Source organism: Diceros bicornis, chromosome 16 (assembly GCF_020826845.1).
Source record: "Diceros bicornis minor isolate mBicDic1 chromosome 16, mDicBic1.mat.cur, whole genome shotgun sequence".
NCBI lineage: Eukaryota > Metazoa > Chordata > Mammalia > Perissodactyla > Rhinocerotidae > Diceros > Diceros bicornis.
Window position 1 is genome coordinate 50,895,890 of NC_080755.1, and position 14,317 is coordinate 50,910,206.

The following is a 14,317-nucleotide window of genomic DNA, read 5'->3' on the forward strand; positions in this document are numbered from 1 at the left end:
CTGGCCCTTTACTGGTAGTTTACTGACTCTTGGACTAGACAATTTCTTAGGTACTGTTTCCTAAGCTTCTTCATGATAAGAATCACCTGGCAGGGGCTTATTAAAAATGTAGATTACCAGGCCCTGCCCGTGGAAATTCTGATTCAGTAGATCTGGTGCTGAGTACAGCCGTCTCTATTTTTAACTAACATTCTGTCAACTTCAGGCAAAGGCATGGTAAGGGCCTTCAACCTCTAAATTATATCAATGCATTATTGAATGTGTTTTTCCCTATGCCTTTATCTTTCTAATTATGTTTATTTTGATAAGCACACTAATTGGTCTGGGTAAGAGGATGAAGGTGGAAATGAGGACGATAGTTAAAATATGCTGGAGGGAGACGGAGTCTCTTGTGAGTCATCTTCCACGCATAATTCACCAAGTATGAGATGCACGTGGAGCTGATTAAGAGTTGGCACCATCTCAGGTATGAAGTTAGCTCCGTTCCTCGTTAATTATTGTGTTCTCTGTAACCTACCTCAGAGGTCTCTCTTTCTCTTTTGTAAGGGAATGTATCTGGTCCTAACATGGAAGGTTACATGTGAGAATGAGAATGTGACAAACAGAAACCAATAAAAAGACTGAGGCAGGGCCGGCCCATGGCTTAGCGGTTAAGTGCTCACGCTCTGCTGCTGGCGGCCCGGGTTCGGATCCCGGGCGCACACCGACGCACCGCTTCTCCAGCCACGCTGAGGCCGCGTCCCACATACAGCAACTAGAAGGATGTGCAGCTATGACATACAACTATCTACTGGGGCTTTGGGGGGAAAAATAAATAAATAAAATTATTAAAAAAAAAAAAAAAGACTGAGGCTGATTTTGTCAGGAGAAGAGTTTTACATGGAATGAGGCCGGGTTCAAAGCGACTTGACTTTCTATGAACAGCCAGACAAAGTGAGACAAAAATGTGTTCATTGTGTGAAAGCAGAAGATGAATTTCCTCCCGAGAGCTCAGCAGTGATTTATGATGCCAATTAGTTTTGTTTGCTTTTTGCTTTGGTTCTTCTGTTTTTCTCTCATTCACTCACACCCGACTTTGTCCTTTACGCCAGGCTATCTCTCGTGACAGTCACAGTTTCCAAAGAGCGCTTATAAGTTACCTCCCCACCCTCCCAAACCCCTGGAAGATTCCCTTTTCAGCAAAACTGGAAACTCACAGGGCTGGCTCAGTCTTCCCTTGAGGTTTATATCATGCATGTCTGGGAGCTGAGCCCTCCCTGAAGATGAGGAAGAAAAGATTCTTATATATTCTAGCATAGGCGTTTCTTTTGAGTTTGAGGAAGCCTCTAACGCCATGAGAAAGCAAATCAGAAAAATCCCAAGCAGTGCTTGTTGGTGGCCTTGAATCAGCTAGGATGTGGCTCATGGCCCCACCACCTTCTCTTTCTGTTGGGCTCACAGCGCCATCTCTTGGTCTCCAACTGACAATGCTCTTGATTCTGGAAGAGTCAAGAGATTCTAGAGTGCAATGGAATATCTTGCACTGCTCTGAGAGCTGCTGCCACCTGTAAACAATCTCCTGAAAGCGCATCTTGAATTAAGCAAGCCTCCTCCTGTGAGGTTGACTTTTGGATCTTGGCACCAGCGGGAGCCCCCACAAGCCGCTGAGTTTAGGGTTCTTACACCCCCTGAATCTGCCTTCCTTTGGTTAATGGCTGTCTTTCCCCACATCCCAGAAAACAAAGTGTTCCAAAATACCACTTAGAAATAGTCATTTCAGTCTCTGCACACACAGGTAACTGTGAGGCATCTCCTGGTCATTTTTTGGTGAACTACAAATAGCAACAAACCAAAAACACAAAAATTGATTTCTAGCAGCGAATTGCAGATCTAGTCAAACAATTTTATTGAAGATATTTGTTCTGAGACTGTTCAGAGACAAATAAAACAGAAAGACTGGGAAGGATAAAGTGAGCAGCAGGAAAATAGAAAAGAAAATGGGTGATGCCCACAAATGCAGTTCCCATTTTTCTACAGCCTATTTTGGTTCAGTGTTCCCTTTGACCTTTCTTTAAGAGTGGGAATAGGGGCCAGCCCAGTGGCATAGCGTTAAGTTTGCACGCTCCACTTCGGTGGCCTGGGTTTCACAGGTTCGGATCCCGGGTGCGGACCTGTGCACCACTTATCAAGCCATGCTGTGGTGGTGTTCCACATAAAATAGAGGAAGACGGGCACAGATGTCAGCTCAGGGCCAATCTTCCTTAGCAAAAAGGGGAGGATTGGCAGCAGATGTTAGCTCAGGGCTAATCTTCCTCACCAAAAAAAAAAAAAAAGATTAAAAAAAAAGAGTGGGAATAAAGAATGATCTGCAGAAAAAATGAAAACAAATACAAAGGAGCCAGGTCATAAAGCAACAATTTAATTTCATAAATAGCAAAATAAAAATTAGTTTAAGTCATTTGGGGGTCCGATGTCCTGTCTTTCCAAATCAACCAAGGACACATGTTTATGGCTCGATAAATGAGCACAATCCTTCTATTAAAAACAGGTCACCCTTTCCAATCAACCACCACTCCTAACACACACACACACACACACACACACACACACACACACACTTTTAGAGTCAGAAAGGGATTGAGAATTAATCTGATAAAGTATAGGAAAGCAGTGGTCTTTTTTCTCCCGAGGTTTTCATTTTGCAATATAAAGAGCCTTGGTTTGGAGAAGAGGGTCCTTGGCCACACCGATGTGCCCCTCTCTTATTTCATGGCATTCTTCCAAAAGCATTCTTGTTAAATGCACAGACTCTGGAGCAGACGGATACTCCGACCTTGAACAGGTTACTTGTGTCTACATCTTCTTCCCTCATCTGTATAATGGGGACGACGACAATAGTACCCACTCAGAGGGTTGTTCGAAGACTAAATAATATAGAGTAAAATGCTTAGAACACTGCCTGGCCTGTAGTCAGTGAGCATTATATAAAGTGGCGTCTATTACTACTATGATCTAAAAATCAGAGATTCTACTTCTTGTCTTGGTGGCCAATTTAATGCTTTCTCACCCTGGTGTTTACATTGTTTGCTCTCATATACATGAAGTGGTCCCTCACTATCCCAGGTTAAGTTTTTCATACAACAACCTGCTCCTTCTCTGCTTCCCTCTGAAGACTCAGACAGTGATAAGGGGCTTGGGAGGAAGAGTGGGCTCCCAGGGGAGTCGGTTGTTCAGAGTAGGTGACTAACAAGAAACCTGAGGTTTCAGTGGGCCCCCATAAATCCCAAATGAGTGGAAGCCCCATAGGTCATGAAAAGGATAGAAACGTGAGGACTTGTTAATATTTGTCTTATTAGTTTGCTAGGGCTACCAAAATAAAATGCCACAGACAGGGGGGCTTAAACAACAGAAATTAATTTTCTCATGGTTCTCGAGGCTACAAGTCCAAGACGGAGGTGTCAGCAGGCCAGTTTTCTTCTGAGGTCTCATTCCTTGGCTTACAGATGGCCACCTTCCAGCTGGGTCCTCACAGGGTCTTTCCTCTGTGCATGTGTGTCTGGGTCCTGATCTCTTCTAAGGACACCATTCATATTGGATTAGGGCCCACCCAAACGGATTCATTTTACCTTAATTATCTCTTTAAAGCGCCTATCTCCAAATACAGCCACATTCTGAGGTACTGAGGATTAGGACTTCAACATACAAATTTGGGGGTGGGGGGGGCGCGCAATTCAGCCCATAACATTTATTATAAATGTTTTAATGGGGAAAAAAAAAAAGCCATTGTTTTACTGATTGCAGAGAAGAAAATTCCCGGTCCTTTGCCCCAGAGATTCATCTTCTCAATCCTCAAGAGAAAGCATGTATAGCAAATTGAAAATTCTGGGGACTTAGATCTTTACTGGCTATTTTAGTTAGCGGTTTAGCCCAAAGCAAAGTTCATATGAGATATCAAATATGATCCTTCACAATAATTTTAAAATTAAATTTATTTTTTATTATCCATTTATCTATTTTTCCATGTAGTGGCTCATTCCTCCATCCATCCACCCAATTATTTTTTTAAAAATTCTATTGAGCACTTCCTGTAGGCACTGTATTTGAAAAACAGAGATGAGAGACAAAAGCGCCATCAACAAGGCACAGATGGGGGCTGGAGACAAGGGACAAATGATTACAATCATGACGATAGCATGTCCAGAGTCGGGTATATTTGCCTGAGGCTGACATGGGGACGAAGGATGGCCAGGGAAGGCTGCCTGGATAAGATGGTGCCCAGTTGAATCTTGAAGGAAGAAGGTTTTGGCCAGGTGAGGAGCACATGTGTGTGTCCCCAGGGTAATTTAAGGGAGAAACATAGGATATCTTTTGAACTAGCACCTTTACTCATTAATAAGCAATTTAAATATTAAACATACCTTTCACCCACTAAGGTATCTTGGCTAGGTCAGAGCTGAGATTCATTAGCTGTCTCTCACTTCCACCCCTGAAGACTAGCTTTGTCTTTATGCTCCGGGTGACACTTTCCGAATGGCCACTGTGTGTTTGGGGAGTGTTAACAGGGGTTTGGATTTGAATGGGACCCAGGAACCCCATGAGAAAGAATTTGAACCTTGTTCACAATCAGAGTTTATTATGAATATATCTAACGGGCTGAGACCCTGACGACAGCCGGGCTATGGAGAAGGACAATGGAGCCCCTGAGATTTGAAAACAAAAAAGCACTGAATGAGTAGATCTGGCAGGGCAGTCAAACTCAGTGGGAGGATGTTTAAGTCAGGCAGGAACAGCGATTCCAGGCAGTGTGGGGCTGTGCTTGCCCCTCACCCAACGCCCCCTGGCATCCCCCCTGAGCCCAGGAGGGCTGCCTGCTGGAAAGTGAGGACTGAGGTGTGGAGGAAAGGTGTGAAAGATGTGCTCTGCTAGGAGCCTCTTCTATGACGCGACAAGGGAAAGAGTTTCCCCAGGGCCCAGACAAGCACAGTCAGCAGGACAGGAAGGGGCCCAAGGCCAGCAGAGTGACGCGAGATGACAGAACACAGGGCTTATGGAGCTGCCAGACATTAATATAATTTAGGAGAGACACTCTCATTCCTTTCTGGCTCCTGAAGAAACACAGGAAAAAAAAAGGATGCTATCTGGACCCTGGCCTCGTGCAGGGCTATTGATTCAGTGAACTTAGGGACGAACTGTGAGAGGACCCACAAGCTTATGAGAGTGGAACATTAGGGTACACACATAAAATCCCCCAGACTTCCTAGCAGAACATAGGGCAGGAACGCCTGGAAAAGAGAGGACCACAAGTGGGGGAGGAGTGGGGCTTGGCCTTCTGAAGTCTGATCATTTCTGCTTATATGACCACAACCGGTCACATTATGTCCAACAGTGTGTGGCTGAGATATATTTTGCAGTAGAAATGCAAAATCGCACTCGTTTTTGAAACGAAATATAAGGTTTCAAAAATTTCTAGAGATAACTTTGCATTACCTTCAAATGTTAGAGTGTGATTTCACTCTCTTCTGGATAAGGGGGATGTCAGTGGAGTAACTGGAGCAACTTGAACTTCGGGGAGCCACTTACCCATCTGTGGGTAAGTTTGATGCACATGTGGGTGGGGAAGGCAGGGGAGATGAAAGATGAGGTGAGGCAGTGGGTGGACAGATCAGCCAGACCCTCCCTCTCCTCAGGGTCCCCGCTCCAGGGAGCTTCCTCCATGTCTCCGGGTGTCCGCAGCTCCCTCCCTGTTCTATCACAGCCACTGCCCCCCACCTAATGCCAAGTTTATCTCAAATTTTCTCCCCCTTCACTTGTCAGAACTTATCTATCTGTGTTCTTTACCAGAATATCAGATACATATTTGATTCGCAATTAAAATGTTAATATATGCAAATAGATCATATATTTGCATTTTTTACAGTGGTATCTCAGAGACAACTCCTTAACTCGAAGATTGATTCTTGGCAGAGGCATCTCAAGCATTCCAGGCGTGAAAGCTACCTGTTCATTTTCACCTTGGGTGTAAGCCTATGACAATTTTAATGTATGATATTGTCTTTTACTTTGCTCTGGAAACCAGGACTTCAATTATAGTGTAGTGGACACAAGTCTGGAATGTAGAGCCAGACGGACATGAGTTCAAGTCTTGACTCCAGCCTTCTCTGGAGCAGGTGACTGAAGCCCTCGGAGCATCAGTTTCCAAATCTGCAAAGGAGGGCAATACATCATCTCATAGGGCTCTGGTGGAATGTCAGGGAAGAAACTGGTGTCAAGTTGTGGCAGACACTCTTGCATATCTGCCAAGAGCCATTCCCCTCCCCTCCCTTCTCATAACAGAAACCACCTCCCATACAGATGCTGCAATCGGAAAGTTTCTTTCCAACCACAGGAGAAACTGGGGATGAGGCTGGGGAGACTGCTTCTCTGGCCCTGGCTCCTTGGGTGTGTGGAACTGTGGTGGCCCTCTTGAAATCCTGAGGGGTTCCCCTTACGCTGATGAAGGCAGAGTGACAAGATGAAAGAGCTCGTGTCCTGGAAGACATCGCGGAGCTGTGAGTTAACCCATGCAGGTCTCGACCACCCATAGGATTCTTATCATCCCCCCAAATCCCCAGGTGTTTCAACCATTTTCAGTTGGGTGTTCTGCTACTTGCTATCAAATCACTCTGATACAAAAGCATTTTGCACAGGTTCCTATGAGAACTTGGTAGTATTAACTACTTTTCTTCATCTTGATGTTCACTGATCACTCAGGATGATCCACTTCTAGGCATCCTGCTAATTTAAATAAAAGACCCAGGTGGTCTAGACAGGCAAGGGCCTCTGCACCCCCAGCATCTGTGCTCATTAGCTCCTAGAGACGACAGAATGTTTTGACTAGTTATCTCAACATATCTCAAACCTTCACACATCCCCAAATGAAAGATCAAATTAGTCTTTTCACAAAAGTAAAAGAGAATTGTATTTGGTGCTACAAAGGACCCTAACAGCTAGTCGTCGTTGATGGTATTCTGAAATGAACACTCTTTAAAGCAATGAAAATTCCAGGAGAATTTGTGTCCTCACCCACATGACTGTGGTAGAAATGTCACTCCAGGTGACAATATTTGTGGAAATATCTTTGCATCCTCCTGCATTCCGTTTGATCCAGGGTGATGTTCCTGGAGAGTTTCTGGGGGGCTGGTGGTGACTAGAATTCTTGGAAGGGCGGTAGGCACCTGGGCTGGTGCTGCCTGCCGGGTCCCCTCCCCCCAGCACCCAGTCACCCCGCCTGCCTCCTCACACCAAGAATTAAGCAAGCCCTAGCAGCCTGATGGCAGCTTAGGAACCCACCAGTCTTCCTTTTTTTCTTCCTTGATCAATAATGTTGTGTTGTTTTAGAATTAGACTCAGTTCAATAAGATTTTTTTTTTTGCTCCCATTGTAACTCAATCTAATTCTCATTTAAATCAAAAGCAAATTTGCAAAGCAAAAAGAACAATGGTGCCCTGCTAAAATCATTTAGACCAATGAGACACTTGGGAAGGACAGGGAGACTACAGACGGGGAGAAACAACAAAAACAGGCTAGCTGCCTTGAGTGCTTTTGAATTTTGCACATGGCATTCTCCCAGACGGAAAACCTGGCTTCCCAACTGTGACATCTCCACTGAAATTTTGGTTCACCTCCAAAATGTTGTATCTTGAGACCTCGAAAGGGACATGAGGAAACTTTTTTGGGGAGGTGGAAATATTTGATACCTTGATCCTGGTGGCGCCCATATGACTGTATTCATTTGTCAAAATTTATGGAACTATACATATAAAAAAAGCAAACTGTACTGAATGTAAATTTTAAACCTGATTTAAAATAAACAAGAAAATATAGTACTTATGGAAATTTCACAGGCCCAAACCCAGCCAATTAGATTAAAATCATTCCACTATCTTTTGTAAGGGTGTTGAGGGTTTTTTTTTTTAATGTTTTATTTACCTCTATTCTATTCTGCCTCTCACTTTTCTTCCAGAAAATACCATTTCAGATGCTACAAACTTGAGTTCACTATGGAGTCGTCGTGAAATGAATATTTACTCTTTCTTTTAAAAATCGTTGTATCTTGGGTCCAAAACAAGGGAGTCGGAGGGATATTGGAAGTAACACAGTTACACAAATAACTGTCGGAAAACATGATCTTCTCCTGGAACAATTTATCTAGCACACCTCTAAACAAATTCCTTCAAGTGACTTAGTTCAAAAATAATAAGAAAATCACTTATCTTTTCTGTTTTCAGGTCCTTCAGAAATAAATTGCAGGGTGGGTGAGATTGACCTTAATTGTACCAATCTCTGTTGCTGGCTCTGCCGCCTGAAGTATGGTATTGAGAGAAATCCAGTGATCTGCCACCATGCCTTCCAACTACCCTGGCCTCCTCGAGGGGCTGGAGAACTCAGGTGGTGACATCCGACACCATTTGCCATCTTGGAATCTCCTACACGACAGTCAGCTCCACACGGATGGGGACTTGTGTGCTTAGTTCTCTTCTGAGCCCTTAGTACCCAGCACAGGGGAACGCAGACGGCATTCAGTGACTAGCGTTACAAACAAATGAATGAATATACCGGATGATGGGTAAGGCCCTTTGCAGCTCTAAAAATCTAGAGACTGAAACTGTGCCAGGTAGTGGGCCACAAGTCAGGCACATTGTGCCGTTGGACAGAGAGGGTATCTCTGAAGGGTCTCCCAGAGACCTTACCCCACAGAAGCTTCTCTCCACTGTCTTTCATTGGGTTTCCTTTCCCTAGCCTCAGGTGTAGATGTAAGTAAGATAGAAACACCTCTGGGCAGTATAAAATGTACACCGATTATAGCAATGTACAAATTTCTCTGAACAAAATTTCTCTGAACAAAAATTTCTCTGAAAAAAGCTCTGAGGGTTTTTTTATTAGGGAGAGTGAAATATAGTGTTGCTTAAGGTCATGGCTGGAATGAGGTGAGGGGGGACAGACTGGGATCCAGGGAGAAGGAAGTGCAAATCTTGCTGATTTCACATGTGTGTCCAGGACCGGCCCCAAATGCCCATCCTGAGTTAAGGAATTCCAAGTGAATCGCCCTGTCTCTGTAAGCCACAGCGGCCCAACGTGCAGGAAGGCAGCGTTGCTTTAGTGTGTTATCAAATGGATCCATCCCCAGTGTACGTTTCCATGACTTAAAAAATATATGCACCCGTGTAGCCACTCCTTAATCAAAACAGAGAATATTTTCATTACTTCAAAAAAATTGCCACATGCCCTTTTGAAGTTAATCCCCGACCTGGGGCCTCAGCTGACCAGTGATCTGCTTACTGTCGATATAGATTTGTTTCACCTCTTTTATAAAGTCATATAAATGGAAACACGTCTGGCTTATTTCACACAGCATGATATTTTTGAGACTTAGGATGTTGTTCCATGAATCAGTAGTTCATTCCTTTTTATTGCTAGATAGTATATCAGCATGGCTTTTAAGGAAAAAAATTGTGTTCATTTATTTTACAGTTTAAGTAACCAATTTTATTTATTTAGCTTGATTTTGAATATAACATTTTTTTTAATATATAAAAAAGATACTTGTGGAGCCAGCCCTGATGGCCTAGTGGTGAAAGTTCAGCGTGCTCTGCTTCAGCGGCCTGGGTTCAGTTCCTGGGCGTGGAAACACACCACTCGTCTGTCAGTAGCCATGCTGTGGCAGCAGCTCACGTAGAAGAACTAGGAGGACTGACAACTAGGATATACAACCATGCACTGGGGCTTTGGGGAGGGAAAAAAAAAAGATACTTATTCATTTATTTATTCAAAAAATACAGAAAAATACAAAGACAATGATAAAAATTACCTGCAATTCAAGCATCTAGTGAGAACCACTGTGAAAGTTCTAGTATTCCTCCTTTCAGACATCTTCCTGTGTGTATGTGTATGTGTATATATATATGTATATACAAGCATACCTAGACACACATTTTTTAATAAATGGAATTATAATATTTATTCTGTCTCATAATCTTTTATTTTCACTCAACAATTTATTAATTGTCAAGTATAGATCTATAATATTCCATTCCATGTATGAACCATATTTATTTAATCACTTGTTTGCTTGGGAACATTGGTGGTTTTCAAATTTTTACTCCAACTATGAATATTCTGCTATATACATCTTTTGGCTCTCGTGTAAACATATCCTCCATAAACTCCCTATGATACGATTCCCAGGTCAAATATTAACACGCCACATCTTGAAGCCTATTGTCAAAATACCTTCCTGAAAGGTTAAACCTATTTATACTCCCAGCAATAGGGCTGTGTGTTCATTTTTCATATGTCTTTCCTGGGTTTTGACAATATTTTAAATTTTGCCAATTTATGTAAAAATAAAAAACAAACAAAAACCCACATTATTTTGAGCATTCCGTCCATTTTGTACCTTTTAATTGCATGATTTTCTAATTATTTCTATGAGATGATTAGGAGACTAGATATCTTTTTTGTAACTCTAGTTTTACACCCTGAAATGGGTACAAATCTACTCCTGAGCGTTGTTTCAGAGAAGTGTACTTGTCTCCACTTTTTCCCACTATCTTGCCACTAGAGGGCGCAGACACTGCAGAAATGTAATCTTGAACCGGGGCACTTCTAAGAGCGACCGGAGGCCCTGTTAGTAACCAGGCTTGGATGGCAGGCCTAATCCAGGACGGACGGCCGTTAGCTCCCCAGATCACAGCACACTGGTGTGGTCGTCTTGCTTCCAGGCATCATTTGGAATGATAACCAAGGATACCCATGTCTAGATTGGTGATACCTGGGTTATGTTTAGAGTTGGTCTAATAACCTCAAAAAATTTGTCAAAACAGCGTTTTAAAATTTCATTTCACTTAAAGATTAAGTATATTGCATATAGCGTACGATCCCTACATCAAGTCCAAATTAACGTTTTAGTTACCTTAAATTTGCAACGTGAGACAGAAACTCAGTATGAAAGAAAATTCACTATGATCAGAAAATGTAGACTTGGGGTTTTAACCAGTAGCTGGGGCCTTAATTTCTGCATTATTATTTTATTGATAATTATTCACAATTTATTATTATAATATAATTATAAATAATTATTTAGTAATAACTTATTAATTCCTATTATGTTATTCCTATACGCAGAAGATTCAGGCCATGAAGCTGCTGCATTAGCAGAGTAGCATTGAGTGGCATCTTTCTCCATGAAGATGTCTTGAATGCATCTCTTCTCTGCCTCTAGGTGAAGGGGATGCCTGTTATCTACCCGGAGAACACGCCTCCTCCCAATAGGTTCTGAATAAGAAGTGTCCCCACAGCTTCCTTCCCAGAACTGTGGATCATCAATAAATCCACCTATTAAAAAAAATCTCTTTGGCACTAAATCCTCCAGCATTCCTGTTCACACTCTCTTTCCCTCTCTCCCCATAAAGCAAACTTCTCAATGAGTTAGCCAATGTTGGTAGAGCCCAATTCCCACCCTTCAGCTCTTGGTGAGGGGAGCTCTGACTGCTCTGTCCACAACTAGGCAGAGATGCAGTTTTCCCAAACTCACCAGCGTCCTCCTAAAGAAATCCACACAGATGTAATAAATATACTACTAAGGATTTTACAAGCTTATATGGAATAGCATTTAGCAACCTTGTTAGAATCGGCGTAAAAACGGGGAACAGAGAGTGCAAGTGGGGATTCACCCCACAAACAGTGATGGAGCCAGCTGTGCATGCCAGGCACTGTTCCAGGAGCCGGGAATGAAGTGGTGAATTAGTCCAAGTCGCTGCCCCGTGTTGCTTACATTCTAGCGTGGAAGAGAGACAATAAAGAGTTGACTGATATAATGTTAGGGAGTGACCGTGCAAGAGAGAAGCAGCAAACACATGAGCAGACAGTGAGGGATGGAGGGTGCTCTTTGGGGAGCGGAGGGGAGACAGGAGCAGAGACCTGAATGAAAACAGGGAGAGAGCTATGTGAAGGTGTAAGGAAGCCTATTCCAGGTAGAGGGAAACGAAAGGGCCCAGGCCTCGGGGTTGGACCGTCCCTGGCCAGTTGAAGATCAAGGCCTGAGCCCCTGACCAGGAAAGAGTGAGGAGGAAAAGGTTGAACAGATAACCAGGGGCAAGGTTCTGCAGGGCCTCATCAGCCATGGCAGGAATTTTGCATTTTATTCCAGTGTGATGGGAAGCCACTGGAGGGTTGAGAGTGAAGGAGTGGTGTGATCTGATTAATGTTATAAAAGGTCACTGGGGCGGCTGTGTGGTGTGAAGGAGAAAAATAAACAAAGATTACTTTGCATAACTGTGCTGATAATGAGCTGTGAATGAGAAGTATGATTAATTCTGCACATGAAGTCCAGGAAAGAAAGAAGGAAGACAAAAAAAAGAAAAATTTATTCCAAAAGCCTGCTTTTCAGGCCCACGAGATCACTGTCCATTCTTTATGAATTTTCCCAAACCCTTCATAATCCTGCTCATCTCCCTATGCTAAACCGTTTCCAGTAAATTCTCCCCTGTGCTTCAGTGGTATTAAGTTTCTCAGGGGCACATCCTAATCTTCACTGGTTTGCAGCTCCACGGTTCTTAAAGATCAGCCGGGGCTGTCCTCTCGTTGCACGTGGCTGGTCTGACGCAGAGGTCTCCCCTGGCTCGCAGTCCAGGGTCTCCGAATACAGCAGAATTGGTACAATTTAAAGTCAGTGCCAAAGAGGCCCTGCCAAAGTAGCTCCTGTCTTTTTCCCTTTACACTGGAACTTAAATGAACCGAAGAAAATATAGAAATGTATCAAGAATAAATAGGACACCATAATATTATTGTTAAATAACAAAAATTCAGCTGAGTACATCTTTTTTTTTTGCTGAGGAAGATTCGCCCTGGGCTAACAACTGTTGACAGTCTTCCTTTATTTTGTATGGGGGTCGCCACCACAGCATGGCCGTCGACGAGTGGTGTAGGTCTTTGCCTGGGATCTGAACCCAGGCCGCTGAAGTGGAGCGTGCTGAACTTAACTGCTAGGCCACAGGGCCAGGGCTGGCCCCCGTCAAGTGAGTACATTTAAAGATCAAATTGGCTTTATTGTGTGATTCATGAATTGGGCAGCATCCCATCAGCAAATAGAAAGGCGCTCCACTGAGCTGCAGAAAGGAAAGATTTTTTAAAGGTGGAGAGGGAGCAGAACAAAGGAAATTATTAGCAAAGAATGTGTTGTTTTAGGCAAGGTGCCATCCTAAGGAGAACAGAACGGGTCTATCAGTGGATGACCTCTTAGTGCCTGCCAGGAAATTCCATGTTGACGGGTCAAAGGTTACGGTTCCTGGGAAGTTGAAACTGCAATTATGTTAGGTATCAAGTCTTCGTTTGCTGATGTGGGGCCTTAACATAAGTGACCCCATTTTGGGCCTGCTCTTCCCTTTTTAACAGTGTCAAGCGACCCCAGAATTGAGGGAGAATGGTTTCTCTGACATTTGCTAGCTTATCCTTTATCTTCCGCTGCCCAGGTAGTTTGGGGCCTGCCCTACACATAGACAGAATCAGCTTGGCCTCCCCCATGTGATACGACAGGCAGGGATCGCAAGCAGGGCCCCTGGGACACTGAGGCAAGCCTGGGTCCCTTCCATTTTTTGGAGGTTCAGGTATATATTTTTTTTTACACACACTTTGCTTTCTTAAGTTTATATATACTGTTTTAAAATTCAATAAAACATAATTTTATTTCCTTTTCCATTCTGTCCTAGACAAAGTTTTGAAACTAAATGTCAAAGTTGTTTTCTTCTCCTGACTACTGGTATTTTGGAAGACTTGCGTATCTCTTAAACTTCTTTTCCTCTGTGTCCTAACTGCAAAACAATTGTTCATCCTAAATGAAGATCATTAACACCTATATGCATTTTGTAAGCCCTTGAGGCACTTGTGTGACACACATGTATTTATTCTACACATACGTAATTTTTTTTTTTTGCTGAGGAAGATTCACCCTGAGCTAACATTCGTTTCCAATCTTCCTCTTTTTTCTGCTGAGGAAGATTCACCCTGAGATAACATCTGTGGCCAATCTTCCTCTATTTTGTATGTGAGCCACCACCACAGCGTGGTCACTGAGGAGCGGTGTGGGTCTGCTCCCGGGAACTGAACCCGGGCTGCTGAAGCAGAGCATGCCAAGCTTAACCAGTAGGCTACCGGGGCTGGCCCAACATATATGTAATTTTTATCCCCCTCTCTCCCTCATTCCTACTTCCATCCAAACAGCTTTTAGACCTGTCCATTTTTCTTCTGAAACGTCTCACTCTCCTCCTTTTCTTACCATCCTCTCTTTTTTTAACTGAAATAT

The 14,317-nt window shown here is 43.2% G+C and overlaps 1 protein-coding gene across 1 annotated transcript in view; it reads left to right on the top strand.

Annotated features, from left to right (window-relative positions):
• The first annotated feature begins 8,580 nt into the window (after positions 1–8,580).
• The window catches only part of PMAIP1 (phorbol-12-myristate-13-acetate-induced protein 1), a 50,157-nt gene continuing 44,420 nt past the window's right edge, over positions 8,581–14,317 (top strand). The window contains exon 1 of the mRNA XM_058556620.1: positions 8,581–8,584. Within this exon, the coding sequence (XP_058412603.1) occupies positions 8,581–8,584 (4 nt within the window). The remainder of the gene's footprint in view (positions 8,585–14,317) is intronic.